This window comes from Uloborus diversus, chromosome 5 (assembly GCF_026930045.1).
Source record: "Uloborus diversus isolate 005 chromosome 5, Udiv.v.3.1, whole genome shotgun sequence".
Classification (NCBI taxonomy): Eukaryota; Metazoa; Arthropoda; class Arachnida; order Araneae; family Uloboridae; genus Uloborus; species Uloborus diversus.
Genome location: NC_072735.1, coordinates 71499574 through 71525067, shown reverse-complemented (window position 1 = coordinate 71525067; position 25494 = coordinate 71499574). Strand labels below are relative to the sequence as shown.

Genomic DNA, 25494 nt, shown 5'->3' with positions numbered 1-25494 from the left:
TTTTTAGGTAAAAAATGGTCTTTCAAGGCGAAAGATATATTTTTACTAATTACAAAAGTACATATATTGTTGATAAAATAGCTGACTAAAAACAAAACCAATGTTTTATTTTACATTAAATAAAGTTAAAACGGCATCGTCCCCCAATTTACCTTAATTTATTTCTTTGTTTTATGTTTACTGTATTTTTCCTCTATTAGTTGAAAATAAATTGAATTGAAATTGTACTGAGAGGTGTTTAAACAGGAAGTAACATCAAAATAAATAAATAAATAAATAAGTAAATAAAAATATAAAATTTTTTTTTAACGCCAGGCAATTAAGAGCTAACATACAAAGATGCTCTTTGAACCCATGAGTACATCGTTAAAGTTACTTTATAGACATTCATTCAAAACTAGAAATGAGTTAAAGGATCAAAGGAAAAAAGAAAGCTAGAATTTAGCAGGGACGTAATGAATTGTTGTTTCTGTTCAACCTGAAAATACTTTAAGTCTTGACCTAGTTTTACCGGCGACGGTATTACGCTTGAATCAGCGTATCTGAGATTTCTTCTTTTCTTTTAACCTTTTCCTGAACGATGCTTTGCACATGATCAAAACCTGACTACATCTCCATCCTCCGCTCTTGTCGGTTCAGCGAACAAGAATAATGGCTACCTCACATTAGGATGGAAACGCCGCCGCTCGTGTAGGTTTGCGCGTGACGCCGGTTTTTCGGATTCTCCAGTTCTCTATCTTGAGATTGTAACGGGACAATACGATGAAGAAGGTTCGCGAATGCGAATTTTCGGCATCTAAACGCATCATCAGTAGTTAGCGAAAAATTCATTGTGTGTTAGAAATGCACGAGAGTGATGTTTCTCGGTAATTTAGTAGTATCAGTAATTTATTCAGCTCTTAAGGTGTGAAAATAAAATAAGACGTTTGTGCATTTGTTTGTGTAGCCTGCGGCCAAGAAAAATAAGGCTCAGAAACATGAAATCGGTATAGAGATGTAGTTCTTGTCAAAAATGTGTACCTCATCGCCCGAATTATTGGTAAATTAAACAGAATTAAATAATAAATTTGAAATTCTTAACTTTTTGCTTTTTATCAATGAAGCTACTGAGTTTACTTTGAAGATCATCAGCATAACTCCTGACTATACATCCTCCACTCTTGTTGGTTCAGCGAACAAGAATTATGGCTGCCTCACAGAGGATGGAACTGCCGTAGAATTGCGCGTGACGTTGAATGTTGGAACTGTACAGTTTTCACTTGAGACTGTAATATGACAATACGATGCCGCAAATGGGAATTTTCGGAACTCTATGAGTTGTCTAAAAAATTATTGCATGCGAGATGTGCAGGGAGGATGACGTTTCACTGTAATGTATCGGTATAAGTAATTTATTGAGTTATTGATGTTTAAAAAAAATATTTGATTTTCTCTTAGATATAAATTCCTTTAAGTACGTAGCACAGGGTTTAAGTTTATAACTCATTGTCGAATGGCAACAGCTTAATGTAAACAAACCCCTTTTGAGAATTTCAGAACATTTGGTTCGATATGATTAGTAGCGCACGTTTTTTCAACCTTTTGTTTACTTTTTAGTATAGTTGAAAAGCATAAGAAATGCTCGGAAGAAAGCTCGCTATTCGACGAAAAACTCCATTCAGTCGCACGAAAGAAGATTAAAAAAAAAAAAAAAAACTGAACACAGAAATAGGCGTCTAACTGAACGCAAAAATAGGCTTAATCCTCGAAAAATGCCATTAAGTAGTTCACTTGGTCATGGAAAATATTCAAGAGGAGAGATTACAATAACGTGCTCGTTTGGTGAGAATGGTGATAACTAATGGATTTGGATTATTATTTTACAATTCAATGGAATTCTTCATGATATTTAATGAGCTTTTTATTTGTTTAGCTGATAAATTCTAATTTTAATGCTACTTTTAATGGTATTTGGTGTGGAATAATTTCTTTATTTAGTGTAATTTTTTATTTTGATGGAACTTTTGAAATGACTATGGGTCAAGAATTTTTCCAGTGTTTAATGCCAACTCAAACTTGGCGAAGTACATTTATTTTCGATATAATCTTGCTAACAGACCATGCATCATTATCTTAAATGAGAAGAGTAAATCTACACTTATAGAAAGTACGACTTTTTCTAGCAAAAGCTATTTACTAGATAAGTAATTTCTAAAAATATTTATTCACAAGTGAAGAAACGTAGGAGAGGTTTAGTAGCGTAGGTTCAGCGACCGATGAAAATCGGTAGGCTTTAACAAGGTCTAGTGAAGAATATACTCTTGAATAAATACATTACAATAAGGTACTATTAAATAAATATCAGGAAAAACAGAGGATAGGAGGGAAAAGATTTATCTTAGAAAATGTTGTTTTATAATTAATTTTGTTGCTTCCTTTACTAGTCAATGTTTGCTTCCATGAAAACAGAATTTGAATTTTTATCGATTCTGAATATTGTATTTGGCAGTAAAAAAATAAGTTTAATTTAATTGCATTGTTATTTTCATACTAGTCTGGTTCTACTAAAACTCAAAATAAAACACATAGCATTGTTTTTCTTTATTTTTGATGCCTTTCAATGCATTTTCGGTAAAAAGAGCTTCAGTATTATGTTATCAAGACATCACGTTTAGCGTTATTTTTTTCAGAATTTAGAAGAAAAATTTACTGTGCGTATAATGTCATTGAAAAGTATGTATATTAGCTGCAAAGAAAACCAATATAACGGACTATTAAGGCTTTGCTCTGTTGCAATAAATGATAAAAACATAGAAAATGTTCAGAATTTCATCAAAACTGGAAACTTAGCGATTCATAAGGTAATGCGTACTCATATACAACTTCAATAAACGTCACAGCTGAAATACTTAAAAAAAAAAAAAAAAAAAAAAAAAACGAGCTGATGTGTGTGTGCATCACATGACTTCCATTTACTCCAATTTAATGTCATTTTCTCATTATTGGCAGTTTTAATGCGATTCAATACGTTTACTCTCTAAATATCACCAACAGGGGCCAAATTGAAACCAGATTAAAATAAATAAATAAATAATATAAAAAAAATTCCATAAAATTCGTTGGTGACAAAACTTGGCAACCAAAAGACTGGCGATATATGGCCAAGTGTCCGCCAAATTATAACACCACTTGAGTTTACATCGAAATTAACCATGATCTCCCCCCAAAAAGGGGCAAAAGACCCCCTTTGGAGCATCCGAATGCAACCAAAAAGGGAGGTGCACAACTAGACTCCATTAGGAGCCAACGCACCAAATTTCAACTTTCTAGGACATTTCGTTCTTGAGTTCTGCGACATACATACGCACATACATACATACATACATACATACAGACGTTACGAGAAAACTCGAGAGTCTCGTTGTTTTTCCTCGGGAATCATCAAAATGGTTATTTCGCGTGTCTATAACGCAAACAAAGGAAAAGATTTCAAATCAATTTATTTAACTGATAAAATTGCAGTGAAATTCATCAAAATTTAACCAAACTGACGCACTGACTGGATTCAAAAAATAATTCTTAGAACGAATCAAACATGAAGAGTGAAATATTGTAATTCAAATTAAACAGCATAAAAAAGGAAGTTGAAGTTTTGTAAATTAACAACCAAAACTAATTTTGACATTTATAAAATTACAGCTACTTTAATTCTCAAGATTCATTGATTCAATTAGAAAAACTTTTATAATGACAGAAAAAAAAGAGTGTGGTGGGGAATGAATAGAGTTACAAACGAAAGCTCTGACAAGACTAAAGCAGAAAGCGAAATTCTATTTTTGCTTGGGAAGCTGATTCAGCGGTACGAAACAACAGTTGTTGGCCCAGTTACTTTTGACTCTTACTTTTCATAGAATCGGTTTCGTTAGAATGAATGTTTTCCGTTTCAGTTGGCTTAGGTTTAATGGTGTACAATTAGTTTTTTAATGTTAGTTTTGGAATTATCAGAATAATCAGGAGTGCCCACAAGGGACGGGAGTTTCAAGGTGCAGACTACGTCATTGAATTATTTAGAAGGGTAACTTTACAGAGTTTTAAATATCCTTTGGGGAGGGAGGAGGATGCTGCTTGCATCATCTGAGAGAGTTGCGCCATTACCCTTGATGGTTGGGCATCCCTGGTATAATTAACAAATTACGCATGTTTTGCGAAAATTTAGAAATAGATATCGTAAAACGTTTATACTAACCTTCAATTTACCCCTAATAGATAAAACAAGTGTCAACTATGCGTGTAGATCATATGTTATATATTCTCTAATAAAGGATCACAATAATCAATCCTACAAATCTATACATTAGATGTTGTTCTGGAGTCAAATGCTTAAAAAATCAAGACAATTCTTTCATACATTTTGTTTAACTTGCTCTAAAAACTTAAAAAATGAGCATCCAAAGCACAGTTTTTAAAAATGTACACAACTGCAAACAGAAAAAAAAGAGAAGAAAAATCTGTCTCCTTAATAGAATCTTTGGGAATTCAAAAAATATGTAAACGTACACACATAGGGGAAACCGGCTAAAGTGGATATCCCAAGCAAAGCGAATATTGCCTATAACTCCCAAATTTTCCGTTGGCCGGCAATCTTGTTGTCGTAGCAAAGGTTGTCTGTTGGCACTCCATGCGCGGCAAAAACGTCGGTACGAGTTCGTGTCGCGCGGTGCCAATGAGCGGACAGAATGTGTTTTGGGGAAAACTATCATTTTACGGAGGTAAGAGTTTCGTTTGTAACTTTAATACTACTTGTGACATTTTTTTTTTTTTTGGCATTAGTAAGATTTGATGCACTATTATGTAGCTTTCAACTATCCGTAGACGACGAGTTTAGGTGCCCTGGTTTTTTAATAATTTGAGATAACCTCAAAAATGTACCGAAGGGGCAAGGCGAACTGGGCAAAGTGGATACCCTATTCACTTTGCCTGGTCATCACGAGTCATTATACAGTTTTATGGAATTATGTACTTTATCCCGTTTTTTTTCCAATAGTAGATAGTGTATAAATATTTAAAAAAATGACAACACAAGGATCCTGGAATAAAGAAAACATCCAGGCTGTTATAAATCTGCTTTTGGCGGGAGAACCGATTAAAGGAACGGAAAAAAAAAAAAAAACGGGCTAGCTTATGCTACACTATATTGACAGGTCAAAAGTGGAATTACTTCTCCACAGTTAGGTCGATTCCGTCCTATATTCACGGAAGCTCAAAAAAATGAAATGGTGACTTATCTACAAGATATGGACGCTGTGTTTTTTGGCATTACTCGGGATGAATTTATGAGTCTAGCATTTGAGTATGCAAAACGCAACCCATTTACACTATCCTGAGGGCTGGAATAAACATAACAATGCAGGAGAAGACTGGCTGCAATGCATTTTATCAAGTCATACTAACTTGACTTTAAGAACTCCAGAATCGACGTCTGTGGCGAGGGCAAGAAGATTTAATTGTTAGTTTTTTGTTTGTAATAACTAGATTGTAACAAAAACATGTTTTTTGAATATGTTCCTATAATTTTCGATGGTTATTTTATTCTCAATCTTTAGTTCCATGACAAATAATATTGTTGCTCGCTTTGCCCTAGTACCGAATCCACTTTACCCGGGGTGCTGGGCAAAGCGGATATTCATGCCATTGTTAAAACTGAGGGAAACCTATAAATTCATCAGATCAGTTCATGCAAAAGGAGAAATCCCAATTGCGCAACTATGGAAACCCCATCTGCGCAACCACTTGAACTCCCACAAGGCTAACTGAGAATCAACACTGGCAGTCAGAGCAAGATTGTTACTGGAAGAGTGAACGTGTAAATATGTGTACTTTTTGTGATTTATTGTACGTTAGCTTTATTGTACAAGCTTGCTTAATTAGTTTCAGCTAAAAAAAAAATAAAATAGAAAGACATCAATTCCAACCTTTCCTGACTGTTAGTATTGCATACAAAACGCATTTCTTTAAATATCTTGAAAACTCATTTCTGCAGATAATACCGATTACTTGCCCAAGGAAATATATCACTTATAAAATGCCTAAATTTTAGTGGTAACTTGGTTAAATTGGATACAGGCTCATGGACTCCTTATTTGAATCTCATTAATCTCGAATTCTTTCTTTCGTTGACATGGACACCTTGGAGCTCAGCGTGGGGACCCTTAGGAGTCCCTGTGGACCAATTTGGGAACCACTGGACTAGACTACAAAGAAAGGTTTAATTTTGATATGCGTTAAGTTTACAAAAACTGATAAATAAATCTCATTAGTGGTGGGAAAATGCCACAGCTTGTCTTCAAAGTTTCTAAAAAATTAAAAGGAATAATAACTAATAAAAGAAATAACAAAAAAAAAAGGGTAACGTACCAAAAAAAAAAATCATAATTTTTGCATCGCATCACTGGTCATTATTTCCTCATTAAGCGTAGGAATGATGCTATCATTTGGCAATAATTTAAATGCAAGAAGTTACTTTGTTTTCTTCCTCACGCGAGTTCCGTTCCAGAGTCATTTTGCTTGTTGCAATGGAATCTAGATACAAGTAATTCATTATATAAACATGCTAAAAAAAAAAAAAAAAAAAAAAAAAAACTTTCAGAAACGCTTTTAAACTAATGAGTTGAAGCAAGGAAAAGCCTCGAAAACATATATTTATTTAAACAGTTTTTAAAAGAACTGATTTTTTTAACTTTATTAACAAATTAACTTTATACTTAATACTATCCATTTTCGTTTTCGGAAACGATCAAAAAGGTTACCCACCCTACCAACCAAAGACAGAGCAAGTATATGATAAAAGCCGATAGAAAATGTGGATTTTTGAGCGTATTTCGAGGGGTTTAAATCAAACTTAAAGAAAATTTAGGAGAGAGGAGTTTTACTAACTAAGACACAGATGAATTTATACAGTAACCCCTCGTTATATCGCGCTTGTCAACAGACAGCATAAAAAATAAATAATTAAATAAAAGCGCAATATAACCGAGGTCGTAAAAATGATGATTTATTTGATGCCCAAATAAATGATATGTGCGACTATAACAAACTTAGTTTGTTATTATATTACGACGACTTTCTCCATTCAGAAAAAAAAAGAGAATTTACTCAAGAACTGTTCTTCCAAATTAAAAGAAGAAATATTTTTTTGAATTTTTGACAACTTGAATCCAAATATTCTTCTTGCAATCACGAATGAGTGTATGTGTGGGCTTAGTGATAGCAAACCCGGTATACCGGTATACCGAATACAGGTATTTGGAGCTATTTTGCAATTTCGTGATACCGGTATTTGTTGAGGTAAAATACCGGTATTTTCGGTATTAGCAGAAAAATAATGAACAGTATTAATTGGAGAATTTTCAATTAAATATCTTCTTGTACTTCAAATGTCGAAATTTTAATGAATTAAACTGATCAAAATTTGGCTGAGTACAGAGTACTCGGCAAATAGGCCGAGTACCGAGTGGTTACCGAGTACTCGGTACGTCTCTAACCAATATACACTGGTAGACAAAATTAAGAGATGGATCGCATTTTCGCGGATTTCTAGAAAAATATCACATAAAACCTGGATAGTTGGTTGCCATATAATGGCACTATGGTGCTGATGTCGCTGAGATGAGTTTACGTATTCTTGTGAGTTGCTAAGGCAGCAGGAGGTATAAAAGTCTAGAGCCAGCTGCTCAGCTCATTCAACTCCATAACAGAGTAGCGATTTGTATTGTGTTTCTTGAATAATCTTGTTGTTTTTTGTTGATTTTTAGGTGAAATGAGAGAACATCATCGTTTAGATGAAGGTGTGAGGTGGAGAATTGTCGGTAGACTTGAGGCAGGACAGTCCCAAGCTCAGGTTGCTAGGGAATTGGGTGTAACTCCAAGTGTTGTTTCGAATTTGTGAAATCAGTTTAAAAACAGTGGGACAGTGTCCAGAAGACCAGGACAAGTTATTCCGAGAGCAACAACGTTCAATAAAAACCAGTATTTGTTATTTACAAGTAAGCACCAGAGGACGTCTACAGCGACACAACTGTCTAGGGACATCGCTGCTAGCACATGAACATTAGTTTCAAGGAAGACAGTTGGAATGAGGCTCAGTTAAAGAGAGTTGTATGCTAGGAAGCCCTCCATTTGCATCCCACTCACTCCCTCTCACAAAAGAGAGCGTGTACACAAAAAGGAGCGAGGTGCAGACAGCACCAAAACTGGACGCAGCTCCAATGGGCCAATATTCTTTTCACAGGTGAACCCAAATTCAGTCTATAACCTGATTCTCGGCGAATAATTTTACGGAGGGAACCTGGGACCCGATATCATCCCAGTAACATCATGGAAAGGGACCATTATGCTGGTGGAGGAGTGATGGTTTGGGCAGGGATCATGCAAAATACCGCACACCACTCCACGTGTTTGACACCAGTTCTATGAATGACTAGAAGTACAGGAAGGAGATCCTACAACCCTATGTGCGTCTTTTCAGGAGTGTTGTTGGTCCTGAATTAGTTTATATGGACGACAATGCTAGACCACATACAGCAGTCCTGGTTGAGGAGTATCTGAAAAGCGGAGTTTTTCATCGAATGGATTGGCCAGCCAGATATCCTGACCTTAATCCCATTGAACATGCTTGCGATGCTCTTGGGAGAGCTATTGCTATACGCCAACCCCCACCCAGAACCATTTAGGAGTTAAAAACTGCTCTGGTGGAAGAGTGGGAGGGTCTTCCACAAGCACTCCTTAACTCTTTTTTTAACAGCATGTATACTCATTGTGCATGCTGTCTATCTGTCAGAGGTGACAACACACCATACTAGAGGTGACCACACACCATACTAGAGGTGGCCATACACCATACAAGCCTCACTTTCATCGCCCTCTTTCATCATGAAGTTCAGTCCACATTGGACTGTTGGCAATACTTCTCGCCAACGAATGACATTTCAATTTTTGCTTTGCACACATTATTGTCATACAATAAGTTATATTCATACCAAATTTCATTTATTTTTGTCCTGTATTTCTCGAGATGTTTAGGAAAATACCTTCCATCTCTTAATTTTGTCCACCAGTGTACTAGAAAGTGTGATTTGCTAAGATTCAAGTCATTTCTATATAATCGTGCCTTAAAGAGGTTTAAATTACGAAAAACAGCAATTTTTAGCAAAAAATCGTAGTTTTTCATTTTTAAAACGAAAACTATTCATTCTAAAAACTTGGTTCTAGTCAAATTTTGTAGGAAATTTTATACCCTTTTTAGTCCAACTTAATCTAAATTTTTGTAGAAAATGATTGAGCATTGTTCACGATTTTTCTAGTTAGGTCGTTACTAATATCCTGAGAATCGCATAAAAAGAATAATATAGGGTAAACCGGGACGCGTTTACGCGGATTTGTTTCAATGAATTTCATGAAGCAGTTAATGGAGTCAAAATTGGTATATTCAGTTAAATTTTAGCTTTGTTATGAAATGTGGAATGTTATGTTTCGAAACGCGGAAACATTTAGATAAAATTCGGTTTCATATAAACTTACTAAGTGGCAGGCCATCTTGCTCTGTTGAGTGTCATCGTATTGGATTAGCAAAGGGGAGGACAGGAAGTCGTAACCCCGATGAAGCACTAAACCTTTATATAGACCTAAGTGTCTAATGTGTGCATCTATGTACTTGGTTGTAAGGGAAACTTTTCCCTTCTCCTGTATGAAAAATGTATCGCTAAGCTCACACATAATTCTAACGCCTCTACAAGTGTGTTTTACGCAGAGAAAATAGGAAATACGCATCGAATATTTAGTCAAGCGCATTTGAACGCTTTGTATTTAAAATAGCAGTACCCGCACGGCGTTGCTCGTGTTAAAGACTTAATAAAAATATCCGTTGAATAAGAAAACCCACGCCCCCTCCCCCCTTCTGACATGATATAATTTTTTACACACTTTTTCGAAAAAAAAAAAAACCTGCTAGTCTTTTTGGAATTTAAAACTGCATTCGCCAAAACACATACATAAAAAGATAGCCGCCTACGGCGACTAGCTGTTTCGTCTTTCTATGCAAGCAGCCCCCAGCCGCAAAGGAGGGGGGAGAGGTGTACTCTCAATGTCCATTTTGTCAAAAAATAATAAAAAGCACGTCCGCTTTTATGTGAATGCAATATTTTCTCAAAATCGGTGGGGGGGGGGGGGGGACATTGATCACCCGTTGAAGTTCCGTAAATACGGACCTATCTATCTCTTACTGATCATATACCTTATATTGACCTACATTTATCTATCGATACCATCTATGCCTATCTACCACTGATGATAAATAACAATCTTTTTCTATGTATATGACACAAAGATCATGCAAAAAACCGCTCGCTTTATTTATTTAATTACAATAGGAATAAAAAAAAGTCTCCGTTCCCCGTAGTGTGCAAAAGATTCAAAAAAACCTCACTGCTTTTAATGAATCAAATGTACACAAATATGTCAAACTAAATAACAATAGTAAAGCGTTTTTCTGAAGAAGGTGGAATGGTTTCACTTTTGCATAGTTAGAGTTCAGAAAAGAGGCCGCCTTCATATATTTTTTGCGGGATGCGTTTAGAAAAAATTAAACCCAGGAAAAAATACAAAATAAAGGTTTTTTTCTTCAAAAATGCGTAAAAATTACAAAAATCGCTCAATCTAAGAAAACCTTTTTTTTTTCCATCATACTTTAAAAAAAAAATCTACATTTTAGTACAGAAAATACTTTTCTGGCGCAATTGGTTCAGGGTGTGTGTTGTAAAAAATACTAAAAAATCACATAAAACATTGAATACCTTTTTTTCTAATTAAAATATCAATGCAAATTATAGCCTATAGGCTTCCTCAATAAATGCACTATTCAACACAAAACAACATTTTCAGTTCGAACCAGTAGTTCCTTAAATTAGAGCGATCAAACACTGATCGCGAACTAAACTACTAATAGTATAAAGCGAACTCTTCAGCTTTATATTATTAGTATAGATTAATAAGAATAATAAGACAATGGAAATTGTTTTACAAATCATTTTTGGCATCGTTTAGGATTTTCTCTGAAAAGTTCCCTCGAGTTTTGCTTCATGCCTGACTCGAACTTACGCCCACTAGATTACAAAGCCCGAAGTTTCAGGTCGAGCCACAGTGGCTACGCATATCATGCGTTCCAAGCATTTTATAGCTGCGTGCCCGGCAATGCACGGACTACTTAAATGAAAAATATGTCGAATTGATGTTTTTGTATTACTCTGACATCAGTTTCTAAAGCGCTAAGGAGTAAATAAATACGCGTAATGCAAAGTCTGCAAAACACCAGTAGAGCATATTTTTGGCAAAAATCTCTAACGTTAATCATAGTTATCAATGATACAAGTTATGAGTATTTTCAATTAACACAAAAGATGAAAATATATGCATTACCGACTATAATCTGTGCTCACTTTAAAATGAATTACATCTGATATACTGTATTTGAAATATTTATGTACAATTACAATCAGCTCTTTACATAAAATGACACACACTTTTTGATTGATTACGTGAAACTAAAGCACCAAGACTAAATAAATACCAATAAGCATTAATTTAATACCAAGTCATCAGATTCCAAGTTAGCTTTAGTTAAAATCCTTAAAAACAATATTTTTTGTTCAAATCTGTTTCACTTAAAGAAATCCAAACGATCTTAATTTGACATGTTCTTTTAACGATACAAACTGTATTTCAAAAATAGAAACAGAAAAGAAAAAGAGAGTTGTTACAATTCGAAAGCTCACCCATGTGACGGGAAAAAGTCCAACGAAATAAACATAATTAGTTGCACATCCTAAATGTACCAAAATATGAAGCCGGTGAATGATAAACTTACACTACAATCAATAAACATAGCTAAAGAAATAACTTTTATATGCTGAAAAGAGTTAAGAACGTTGAATGAAAAAATAAAAAAAGTAAAATCTGTGACCTACTTCCCCCAATTAATTCTAAGTTGAATTCCGAAACTTTGAATTCAAATTATGTTTTTCGCAATCACGAGTTGCGACAAGACCCTACTGATTAGAGTTATTGTTTCTAGAAACGGCTCCCCCCCCCAAGCATGTCCCTCCTCCTGGGTGGTTACGTGTGTATAGTTGTGTGTGTAGGCTTACGTGTGTGCACGTAGGCGTGTGTATGTGTGTAAAGGCGTGCGCACGTAGGGGAGTGTATATGACCATGCGTGTGTAGGACATGGACGCCACCGCCCAGCAAAAGTGGATTCCGGTGGACAGTGCTGAGGACCAGCCGCGCCGCCGCCGGTGGTGCTGCAGCCCTGGTCCAAGCTGAAAAAGGAACCGTAACGTCAAGGACAGTCAAATAAAAGCAATAAGCAATCGTGATTGCTCAAAAAAAGACAGACGATAAAATAAAGGCTATGTCCGAATAGAGTAACCAATTCTAAACTAATTTAAAATGAAATTCTAGATGGAAACGTTGTTTTAAGATTTGGACAGCAGCCAAAAAAAATCTCTTAAAACAATTATTAGAATTTTACTTGCTCACCCATATGCAAAATGGCAACAGGAAAGAAATAAAAATTCCTCAATAGCGTTATGTTAATTAACGTTTTAATTAATATCTCTGCTCATTAAAGTCGCACAATTACGAGATTGGTTCTATTGTTTTCTTTGAAAATTTTCAAATTGACCGGTATGTTGTTTGACTCTCGATTTGCAGCGGTTCTCGAGAAGATCGATCTTCAGACAGACAGACAGACAGACGGACGGACGCGAACAGATTTTAATATTCTAGTGGATATCAATTTTCCCGTTTTCATTCATTTTGTATTGCTGCTCCACTCCTATTAGTCCTAACGTGATGTTATATATAGCCTATAGCCTTCCTCAATGAATGGACTATTCAATACAAAAAGAATTTTTCAATTCGAACCAGTAGTTCCTGAAATTAGCGCGTTCAAACAAACCAACTCTACTGCTTTATATTATTAGTGTAGATAAAGCTTGACCAGCGTAAAAAAAATTGGAAAACAAAGTCAACTATAATTTTTAAAACATTTCATTTGAATGTTTTGTTGTTTATTAACATTCTAAATGTTAGAAATGAAAACTGTATAGACCAAATTTTCTTGCCATCTTCAAATTTATCTTTAGAAAGTTTTTCTTACGAAGTTAATTGCTAATTAAATCCGCATTATCTGTGTATATTTAACTCCTCCAAAACAGATTTCACTCATCAAAAAAAGTCAAAGAATATTTTCACGCTTTGTAAAAGAAAAACCGTTGAGATATCTCTGGCTATACCACTGGTTATGACTTAGCACACGTACCTTTTGAATGAGTTGTGAGATAAAATTATTTGCATTGCATTCAAGAGGGTAACTACTTGTAAAAAAAATTATTTGTTTGCGAATGAAATCCTGTTTTGATTCGCTTAGTGTGATTTTAATTACACCAATAAAGGGATCTACCCCCCAGCTCGCTTCGCTCGCTAATCCCTCTTTTTTTTAAACTATAAAGAGACATTAATTTATAATTCTGCAATTTTTAAGCAGCCCTTTTTTCAAAAATCAGGTATCACACTCAGTCGAGCAGATTTGTAAGTTTATGGAGCAAGGAAAATCAAGTTTTGTAACAGAAAATGTTTTGTAGCAGGAAAAGTGAAATTTACTTCAAGACTGTATTTTTTCTCTTACTGTATTTATGAAAACTTAAGTTTCATAAAAGGACATATCTGATTTTAGAAATATGATTGATTTTGGATATTATTATTTTAAAAAGCTAAATGATTATTTTAGGAATTTTCTAAAACTCTACAGCTAAGCACTTTAACATGTATCTTTTCTGCTGTAACCTTTCAACTATAGGGGAAAAGTGGGCACATGAGAACAATTTTTTTCATTTCTTTATTTTTCAAAAAATATTATCAATTTCTCAGCGTAAAAGTGTCCTCATGATTAAATAAACTTTGTTTTGTGTCATGGAAGTTTTTGGGATTGCTTAAAAAATTATTTTTTTTTACTTTATGGTGTCTTTAAAAAACGTCTGCAGTTGTTCACATGCTGTTCACAAGAGGGGGGGCACATGTGAACAGGCCTGGGGCACGTATGAATACGGGTAAATTTGCAGGAGAAGCATCATATTTTAAAGGAAAATTCTTTAAACATATACCTAAAATATACCTAAATAAAAAATACGCTGAAGGGTTTGTAACCAATCCTGTGTCACTTTCAATTGTACAGTATAGACTAGACACTGGATATACTCGAAAAAACTTAAATGACTACATAATAAAAATAATTTTTCATTATGTAAGGGTTATTCTATACGTATATATATATACTTTTCTTGTAAGCTTCATACATTGTTTGATTATGCATTTTTTAAAAATTTTGAACTTTAGTTTTTAATTAAAGGAAAATATTTTGTGTCTTTTCATTTCCTGTAAGTATTATATAACACTAAATTACTAACCAACTATTTAATAACAAAAACAAAAACAAAACAAAAAAATAAATAAATAAAAATAAATAAATAAATAAAAAATAAACATAAATAAATAAATATTTAATAACATTTATTACAAATAACAATAAATTTACGAAGTGATTATAGGAAAATAATAATTATAAATATTTGCATATATTTTAACACGTACAATATTCTACACTAATAATAATATTACAGAGAGCTATGGGAACTGTTCACTTGTACCCCTAGATGTTGTGTTCACAAGTGTTGAAGCGTCTACTTTAGAGCTAACTCGCAAAAATATAGAATTTTTAATTTAATAAAAAAGTTTAAACATTGTCATAAATTTACTCGAATGTTCCACCAATAGTTTTCAATACTTAGATTTAAATTAGCAGTTAGTTTTAAAAATGTTTTCACGTGAAGAAGAAAGTGATAAATTTTTTTCAAACACCTGCTAAAACATAGGAAATTGACACCACTAGCAACATAAAATGGCACATTGCTCTGAATGTTAGTCAAAGAGGTACAACTGCGCTGGTACTGTCCCTTATTTGAGAATTTTTTCAGATTTCTTGCTTGAAGTGATCTTAGTAAAACATACCATGTTCACATGTGCCCCCGTGTTCACATAAGCCCCTCTTCTCCTCCTACTCTTTTTTTTTTTTTTTTTCAAAAAAGTCTTGAAATGAATGTATTGCAAAAGTTAAATTCGAATATCAAATACATACCTTTTGTAATTCTAATATAAGTTTCATCAGGTTAAAAGTTATTAAATATAGCGTCTAAAGAGTAAAAAAAACATGAAGCCGGTTTTTTTTTTCTTTTGTATTTTCCTCATGATAGCGTAAATAGTCTTCTGAAAGTGATCGTTTATTTTTTTAATGGCTGGCGGAGAGAGGAACCTAACAACGTAACTACAGACAAAGTTACATTTACAATGAACTATGCTTTTTAAAGAAATAATCTGAAAAGTTTCAGAAACTTCCATATGTATTTTTCAGTTTACATTCAGAGTAAATTGGCTAAGAAATTTTGAGAGGCCAAATGAAAGCAATGAAACAAACGATAGACACTCTAGTGTTTAAGCTAAGGATAGCATCCAGACAAGCGATACTAAAGCCAACTTAAATTTAGTTCCTCCTTACGTCAGACAAAAGTATGCCACTCTGAGCACTTCTACATTGTGACTGAAAAGAAAAGACCCTGTGAATACTTACCTCAACAGTCAGACTTTGCGCCACAGCCAGTCCAAACTTTTCTTTTTTCATATGACTTAAGAAAAGGAGAAGACCTGTGGGAAAAGAATGGAAAAGCAAAATAAATTGAGGGCGATGAATGACATGTTTTTGGCAGGGGAAAGGTAGAAGCAAAAATCTCTCTGTTCTCAACATAATTCTAGAAGCCCATTTTTACCCTTAACTTAGAGCAAGTTCGAATCGGGGAGTAATTTAGTTTTTGCAGTTGTTTGAAATACTCCTTGTTGAGGAAAAGACATCATTGAAAATGATTTACAGATGCAAAGAGCATGAAAATTTTCTGAGGAAAGAAGAGTTTTTTTTTTTTTAAATTTTTTAAAGTTTACTTTGGCTTTTTGAAAGAAGAAGAACAATGAAGCTCAGAAAAGTGCGGCAAGCACGAGTTTAACAGAAATTTTGCAGCACAACTTCTTTTCCATAGATTTTTTTTTCAGTTGAGCAGGGGCACAAAAATATATATTTTTTTCTACAGATTTGAGATTTGATTAATAAACAATGTTGTTACTAAACTTCATTGCTTATAAAATATACATTTTGAGAGAAGAAAAACTTTCTATTCCTAAAGGCTTAATTAAGACAGTAAAATAGAAGGGGGGAAAAGGCCTTAAGAAAGACTATGAACATTGCAATCGCAATTTTAATTAAGATTATGAACATGGCGATGATTTTGATTGTTAGTTCTGGATATTGATTCTCATACATTATTCGCACTGAATTCGAAGATCACTTTCAGTCTTTACTATTGGAGTCACAGCAATCAGTGATTCGTTTAGTGTGCGCAGCGGCTCCCCAAGGAGCCGTGAAGTTTCTACCGGGGCGTCATGACATTTTGTAATCATTTCACAAATAATCTAATAATTGGTGGCACGTAAATTAAGCAATGTTTTTAATACTTACCGGCGTTCCTACAGTATAAATAAGGTCGATGCAATGCGGGTAAAGCTTGACCGCGAAGAGAAGGCGGCTGACCTTGAAGCAAACACATCATTTGTATCGTTTGTAATAGGTTGATTGTAATTATTTTGTGATAGATAGGATCAATGAGAACGACCTCTCACTTTTAGGTGCTTTCTGGTTGATTCTACCTATTACAAATGATACAAAATGAGGTTTCGCTTCAAGGTCATCCGCCTTCTCATCATGGTCAAGCTATACACGGGTTTGTATATTTATACGTATCTGTTTGTTATGATCAGTCACTATTTTGATCAAACCCCTACTAGCATGCCCCTAATATAAACTATTAGGGGCATGCTAGTAGTTGAATACTCTCACTAAAAAATAATTGGTAGTTAATTTTTTGTTCAGGCGAGAGCAGGAAGGAGACATGGCCTACTGGTCAGCTTCTTCGGACATTTCCTTTCTCGTCTCTATTGCGTCCTTTCCTTTCTTCTGCTGGAGGTCCAGAACATGGCCATGAACATAACATAAAAGAGTCACTTTTCAGTAGTGATTGTTTTTCTTAGTAATAAAATGCTTTCAATGTTTAGTTTATTATATTAGAATAGAAACTGAGTAAATTCAAGCTCATATTGAAATCAAACTCAAATTTATTAAATGAAAAATTTATGTCTAGTGTCTAGCAAAAAAATTTTGGTTGCAAAGTTTTATGTCGGTCCAAAGTCGTTCAAGTTTTGTGATCAATATAGAATAAACAAATTTTTAAATCTGTAATTATTTTATTGGTTTTTTAAATTTCGTTTTTGTAACTAACGAAAAACCAATTGGCCCCTCTGGATTTTCACAACATAATGCAATTATGTATTTTTGCTTGTATTTTAATGCGTTTTGTCCTTTAAAATAAACTGAATTAATATCCTTTGCCCCCCCCCCCCCCGCCGAAAAACTTTGAAAGCACGGACGAGCCTTCATAATTCATCTTACTGCTTATATCTCCCACTGGAAGCCGTTACAGTTCTTACGTTGTCTCTGATAAATGGAAACTTGAGTTTCCCACTATAAATTTTTCCGGAACATTTTGGTTCCAGAATGGAATTGGTTCCTATGGAATTTGGTACCAGAATGGTCCATTAAAGATTTTTTCGTTGAAATGCTACGCTTGTCCTGCATAACGCCACTTAAAAGGAGAGCTGACTTATTCGACATTTTGGTTCCAAATTTCTAGGGGGATGGACATATTTTGGGTGAATATGTCACCCAAAATAAAATCAATTGCCGAACGTATTCATGTAACCGTATCCGAAAGCGCATTCCGAACGTATTCATGTAACCGTATCCGAAAGCGCATTCCATCAAATCATTTATCGTGATGCCGTTCGAAACATATATTCGCGCCTCATTTTTGGAGCGCTTTCATTCTCTCCCTTAATATTTGCCGTTAGCGCTATAGAGGCTAAATGTCTGTTAAAGACCTTGGCGTCAATACAGCCAAGCTTTTGATGCATTCAAAGACATCACGAAACTAACAAGATTGGGGGCCCAATCCCAAATGAGTATGCTCCTTTACTCATAAGTAAAGGAGCCGTGAAAAAATCTTGAGTCCAAAAAGACGCGACTATTTTTAAGCTGGAATTTAAAAATTTCTTCTTGGTAAAATTGGCACTAATAACTTCTTTCCATGCAATTCCCCCCCCCCCCCCAAAAAAAAAGAAATTTGACATGAAAAATTAAAAAACATTACCTACCCCACACAAGCCTGCATTTATATTCGGTAATAAACGGGAGTTAATAGGTTTTAGTTACCAGGTTTGTTGATAGGTAAAGAGAAAGAAATGGATATTGCCACTATTGATCTACACCAACAAAGATTGATGCTAATCCAACGAAGTGAGTTACGAAAAAATCTCGTGCTGTACATCTGTAACGATGTTCTGTGGGTAAGTGCGAGGATATCAGGGTTAACACGGGTATGTTGCAATGAAAACAGGCGTGTCCCCTCCCCCGGAGCAAGGATGCATCTCTCCCACGAAGACTCTATCAAGAGCAAGAGCCCCACCCACCCTTCTTAAAAAGGAGAAAAAACACCCTAAAACACCTTATTCCTAAAAAATTTCACTAGCACATTCTGCGTCGCCCCTTCTCCCTCTCTAGTTAACACCTCTGTTGAAAGAACGGCATCCGTTGGTAAAATAACCCGTTACAAGATCCCTTTTAGCCTAGTAGGTTGAGGCAAAAAACTTGTAATATGGTAGTCTCTGTATATAATCTCACGGTTTGTTTAAAACAAAAACCAAATTTTACACTTGGTCCTGAAGGAATACTGCAACCAGTTTCTACAGCATTTAAGCGTAGTCAAAATTTGTACCAAAAAACATCATGACTGCTCAACTCAGAATCCACGATGCATCCACTGTTCCTAAATTTCGCTGAAGTCCGATATACCTGGAGTCTACAGAAAGGTCATGGCGTCAGCTTCCGTTCTTGCCATCATATTTTTAATTTTTGGACTTTCTTACACCAAGCAAGTCCTATAGAGAACAGAATGAAAGTTTACGCTTCGACAAACGGCCAAGGTGGCAGAGTGGAAAAGTTCGTCTCCAGATGATATCAATCCTTCACAATGCCATTTGTAGTAACAAATTTGAAAAAGTATTTTTCTCGCAATTTTGCTTCGGTATAAAAAGAGGTTTATTTGCATCACAGAATAAAACAAAAATATTAAGTAACATAAGTTTAAGACTTACACTCTCCAGCTAAGGTTATGATTTTGGAGTCACTACTTTTGATTAAACCTAAAAAAAGATAGAAAAAAAATCACTGAATGTGAAGTTTAAAAAAACTCCCGAAGTACAATGGAAATAAGATCTAAAAAAAAAAAAAAAAACGCTTTCTACATTCTAAAATTTTGACAATGTATAAAAAAGAAAATAAAAGCAAAGACTTTAGGTTTCCAATAAGATTCATAAACTACACTCAAGTCCCTGAAAAGATGGATCACTATAACTGGGACAAACTTAACCTGGCAGCGTCGTAATGCTGCTATTACGACCTACTTAGTCCTCACAATGCTACCAGGTTAGGTTCATAGTTGATAATCGCGCAGGGCTTCCTTCATCGCGTAGAGGGTCACAGCATGACGTGACATGAATTTTCTGAAGGTATCCGGCTGACAGTTAATATCATTGCACGCAGTATCAACAAATCAATACAGAAAATATTTCTTCAAAACAGTACTTTGAAAAGCATCCAAAATATGATCAATTATATTTACCACCGGATTTCGTTATGTAATGGAACTGTTGAGAAATCCAAGAAGTACTCCTGGAGCCACTCGGTACCAACTCTCGACGTGTAAAAAAAGGAAGTTGATTTTCCTGTCGAAATAGTTTCGTCCATCGGAATGCACATTAGATGCAATTGGAAACGAGGCACCATCAAATACCCAGCGGAGGTGTGGGCCTACCCAGGTGAGGCCTATATTATATAGGGGTCATTCTATGTCAAGTGATCCAAAGTTTTTTTCCCTCACCTTTTTGTATTTCTTTGAAATTTGGCTCCTCAATTGTACCCTTCGAGTTAAACAAAAGTCCAAAATTTTAGATTTTTAGCTCTTGTATTTTATTGTTTATGAGGCTTAGATTTTTCGAAAAACCCTCTTTTTTTCATGGATGCTTGAACATAAAATGGACGACAACTCAGCACCAAATATAAATAGAAAGATTTGGTACAAAGCATTTTAAAGTACATTAGTTACTGTTTAATACAATATGCAACATAACTAATTTCAGAAAAAAATTTCATTTTTAAAAAATTAAATTTAAATTTTAAATTTAACTTTTTCAGAAAACGTATAATGAATTTTTAAAAAAATCTCAAAAATTTGTGTGTATTTTATCTTTATTTCTGCAAAGTTTCAAGTTGGGATCTCAATGGGATCATATTTTTATGAATTTTTAAATAAAATTTGACTTGTGAAATAATGACATTTTTTAGATTCTAACTAGTTAAATATGGGGTTCTCTTACTGGGGATGGTCTAGTAAGTAGTAATTGATCATAACTATGCTTGAAATGAGCTGACATGAATTTTTAGATTTGTCCTTCCCACCCGCCACTTTTTATCTTTTTTTTTTTAAATTGTATTTAAAAAAAAGGCTGCCATGTAAGAGTTATAATAATAATAAACTGGGATGCACGCCACTTAACATCAGTAGTGACTACGGCTTATTAATAGGGGGGGGGGTCATAAAAACTAAAAGCCAGAAAAACTTAAACGAACAAATAGAACCAATCATTTGCAACTTTTTTTTCCTTCGGAGAGTGGGACGGTAGGATGAGGGGGAGGGGGGTATCTGGAATGAGGCTTAACAACATGGAAGGTTATGGTCAGACTAGAAAATTTTTTTGATCTATAACTGCTTTTAATATATGTGTAAATAGATCTCGCTGCATTACTCTCCTTTACAACTGAAATTAAAAAGAAAACTAGCATTAAAGAAAAAAAAAACAGATGCACTCCTAATGTTGTAGAAAAACAGTTTTATGCGGACAGACATAAGATCTGATACTTAGATTTATTTTTAGTTTAGAGTGAAAAGAATGGAAAACACTGAAACAACGCGGGGGGAAACACTACTATTTTGCTACGATCTTGGGGCAAACTATTGCTGTCCTCCCTCCAAAATTGAAGTAAGTGCAGGGGTAGGGATGATGAATCATAACTTTCCTTATCAGATAGTGAATTAATCAAGTACACTTTGTGAATTTCGGATTGAAAAAGAAACACTTGATCTGAAAAAAAAAAAAAAAAGCATCAGGTGAGGCGTGATACTAGTATAGTGCTAATTGAATGTTGAGGGGGGGGGGGTAATGTACTTTGTCTTGCTTCAAAGAAGAGCATTTACCAACTTTTAATGCGTTTTACATTAATTTTGATTTTCTTTTATTCATTTATTTATTTTTTATATCTTGAAAACAGTTTTGAAAAAAAATAGAAGTGGTGGTGCGGGGAGTGGGGGGGGGGGGGTTAAAGCAGAACCTTTACCAATTTTTAATAAGTTTACTTTTTTTTACATTTTGAAAACAGTTTTGAAAAAAAAAAAAAAAAAAGATTAAAAGTGATGGTGCGGGGGGGGGGGGGGGGCTGATCTACAAATTCATGTCAGCGCATTTCAAGCATAGTCATGATCAATTACTACTTACTAGACCATCCCCAGTAATAGAACCCCATATTTAACTAGTTAGAATCTGAAAAATGTCATTATTTCATAAGTCAAATATTATTTATGAATTCATAAAAATATGATCCCATTGAGATCCTAACTCGAAACTTTGCACAAATAAAGATAAAATACACACAAATTTTTGAGAATTTTTTAAAAAAAATTCATTAAATGTTTTCTGAGAAATTTAAATTTAATTTTTTAAAAATGAAAATTTCTCTGAAATGAGTCATGTTGCATATTCTATTAAACAGCAACTAATGTACGTATTTTAAAATGCTTTTTACCTAATTTTTCTACCTACACTGGTGTGCAAAAATTAAGGACGAGACGGTTTTTTCAATATAACTTTGTACAAAAGCTTTCTAAATCAACACATTTAATACCGTAAGATCCCCAATACGTAAGGACATGTGTAATGTAAGCAACACTTACTGAAAGAGAAATCAGAGGGATAAAAAGAAGCTTTATTGAAAAAGTAGCATGGAGCGCAATGCGACTAAAGGCCGAAACATCCCTGTGATGGGTGTCCAGCAAGAAACATCCGGTCTCCATCCCGACTGCTAGGCAAGTTTCACAGCGCCTGCCCATGCTGAGAATGAGGGTGTCATTGAGTTGTTGAGGCATTGCTGCCCATTCGTCTTGCAGCGCCAATCGAAGCTCCCGAATCGTTACTGGTGGTAAGGTACGAGCTGCCAAGCGTCTGCCGAGAAAATCCCATACATGCTCGGTGGGATTCAGATCCGGAGATCGTGCCAGCCGATTCATACGTTCAATATCCTCACTCTCTAAGAGCTGTTCGGCAGCTACTGTGCGATGACATGGTGCATTGTCGTCCATGAAAAGGAACTGCGGACCCATAGCGCCTCTAAAAAGACGCACATATGGAAGAAGAATCTCGTTACAATAACGGGTCACGTTGACTGAACCTGCGTCGAAGATGTGAAGGTCTGTACGACTACCAAGCATGATGCCTCCCCAAACGAGAACACAGCGACCTACATACCTGTCCCTTTCAATGATGTTCGAGGGATGATTGCGGCTTCCCCGCTCTCTCCAGATGAGTATGCGATGAGAATCGCTACTCAGACTGAATCTGCTCTCATCTGTAAAGAGTACTCGTCCCCATTCATTGTCTCTCCAATTCCGGTGTTCCCGGCACCACAGAGAACGCCTTCTCCAATGGGCCGGCGTTAGAGGTACACACCGTATAGGACGTCGTGCAAACAGACCACCACCGTGCAGTCTTCTGGCCACGGTAAAAAGCGATATCGGTCGTCCAGTCGCCTGTGTCGTGTGTCTAGCGATTTCTCCCGCTGTCTGCCGACTGTTTCTTCTGGCCTGTAAGACAAAATACCGGTCATCTGCGGGTGTGGTTCCTCGTGGACGACCACTACTGAACCCCCAGATAGCTGTGCCTGTAGTTTGAAATTGTCTCCAAAGTCGTAAAACGATGCTGTGAGCAATTCCGAACTCTGAAGCCACACTTGTCACACTGCGGCCTTCCTCCAACTTCTCAATGATTCGACCTCGGGTAAAAGCATCCAGATGTCGTCTAACAGATTGATTATTCGCCATTTCTCGCTGAGGCAGCAACTCGGTGAGATTTTAACTGCTATACGGCGTGCAATCTCTTTGCCAGAAATACTGATCTTACACCGACAACATGCTTTATACTACTCAGACACTCCCCCATTACGTCTGCCTGCATATGTGCGCATGTGCTACCGTACATCACCTTACTTAATCTCCTGATTGGTCTTTCTGTCCGCTCTGCGTCTTCGTTCAGCTGATATGCTAATTTTTCGACTTCGTCCTTAATTTTTGCACACCAGTGTATATTTGGTGCTGAGTTATCGTCCATTTCATGTTCAAGCATCCATGAAGAAAAGAGGGTTTTTCGAAAAATCAAAAGTCTCATAAATAAAAAAATAAAAGAGATAAAAATCTAAAAATTTGGACTTTTGATAACCTCCAAGGGTACAATCGATGAGCCAAATTTCAAAGAAATACACCAAACTGAGGGGAAAAAAAATTTCCCAAATTTTGGAGCACACTTGACATGGAATGACTCACAGTAGTTTTGTGTCGAGCAATCAACAATGGTATACGAATGAGCTTTCGACACCAAAAGTTCAAATAAATGACAAACCATTAAACAGTTCGACAAATGCAGACACATCTTAAAACCCAAGCCTCAAACTTTGCAGCAGCTTCAAGAAATGTTACAGTTAAACGTCTACCTCGCGCGATTGAGGATTCTTGTCAGTCGTCCCTACGAGAGATTCGATGTTTCACTTTTACGGCAGATTATTGAAATGGTGATATGCGAAAATCTAAATTTATTAATTCGTTACCTCGAAGATGCAATAACCGAGGGCAGGAGAGCCTTCTATATTGAAATGCGGCAATAAATTTGGCAGTTGGGTAAAAGATCCGCCCGGATGGCGGATGTCAAAGACCTGAATTCTGCTGTTGTGTATGCGATGAAGTTGGAGGCCGCGCAGCAAGCAACCCGCAAGGATCTCCATTCAATCCGCGGCGTGAAAACTGATGAGTCTGATCCGGTTTCGTCACAGTTTGCTGAACTTGAGAAGCAAATCAAAGAAATTGCTGGAACCCTCAAAAGGATTTCGGCTCTCAAGGACCAAAATCGACAACCACTTAAGTGCTTGAAATGTGGCGGCGAGGATCACTTACGAAGAAACTGTGAAGCTCGCGAAGAAACCAGAGGAAAGAGCACCTCTCCCTCTCAGGTCCAGGGAAACTAAGCCATGGCAATCTCGCGGGGCGGAGGTCGCCAAATTGGAATGAGTCCATCTTAAAATTTTCCAGATTTCATCGACGAGTAGCGGCAGTAATGGACTGTTTGTTTACGCAAATGTAAACGGGTTTCCCTGCGAGCTGATTATTGACACAGGAGCCAATGTTACCATCTTTAGAACCGATATGGCTCGTAAATTTGGACTCATCATTCTATTGACGCCGCCCTGCGTTACCCTCCAAACTGTGACAGGTGATAAGATGGGCCGTAGTAGCCCGATCGGTAGAGTGTCGGATTCGGGGCCGGAGGGTCCTGGGCTCGAACCTCGATGGTCGAAGACCCACCGTCGTCATTAAAGGGGACTGGGCGACGTTAAATATGCTCATGGTCTCAATGTCCTCCAAGTGAAACGATACCTCTGGGGGTGCTAGCACCAGGTAGCTATTAGCTCCTGGACTAGTTCTAAATTCTCATTTACTGTTCGATCCAGTGATGGTGCTGCCATCTATCGTTATATAAAATAATGGAGGCAATCCACTTAGTATGCAGTCCTCGACATAAATACAGTTGTGACTCTGAATAGGAATAGGAGATAAGATCGAGATTGAAGGTAAAGTGAACTTAGAAATTGTGTTTGAAAATGCCATTTACCATCATACGGCATTCGTTGCTGATATCACGGACCCCTTCATTCTCGAATTGGACTTTTTAAACAGATATGACTTCAAACTCGACTTCTAGACTAATGAGCTGCACTCAATGAGAGAACACATAGCCATTTTCCACGCAGAAGATGATGTAAAATCCGCTCATCGAATAATAGCCCAAATAGATTTATCGATTCCCTCAAGATCAGAA

The 25494-nt window shown here is 35.8% G+C and overlaps 1 protein-coding gene across 3 annotated transcripts in view; it reads right to left on the bottom strand.

The window, feature by feature from the left end:
- Positions 1 to 25494, bottom strand: part of LOC129222050 (uncharacterized) — a 147409-nt gene that overhangs the window by 63958 nt on the left and 57957 nt on the right. For all 3 annotated transcript variants that reach the window (XM_054856471.1, XM_054856470.1, XM_054856472.1), the window contains exons 3-4: positions 19396 to 19443; positions 15713 to 15786 (exon numbers count right to left, since the gene is read on the bottom strand). In XM_054856471.1, the coding sequence (XP_054712446.1) occupies positions 15713 to 15786; positions 19396 to 19443 (122 nt within the window). The remainder of the gene's footprint in view (positions 1 to 15712; positions 15787 to 19395; positions 19444 to 25494) is intronic.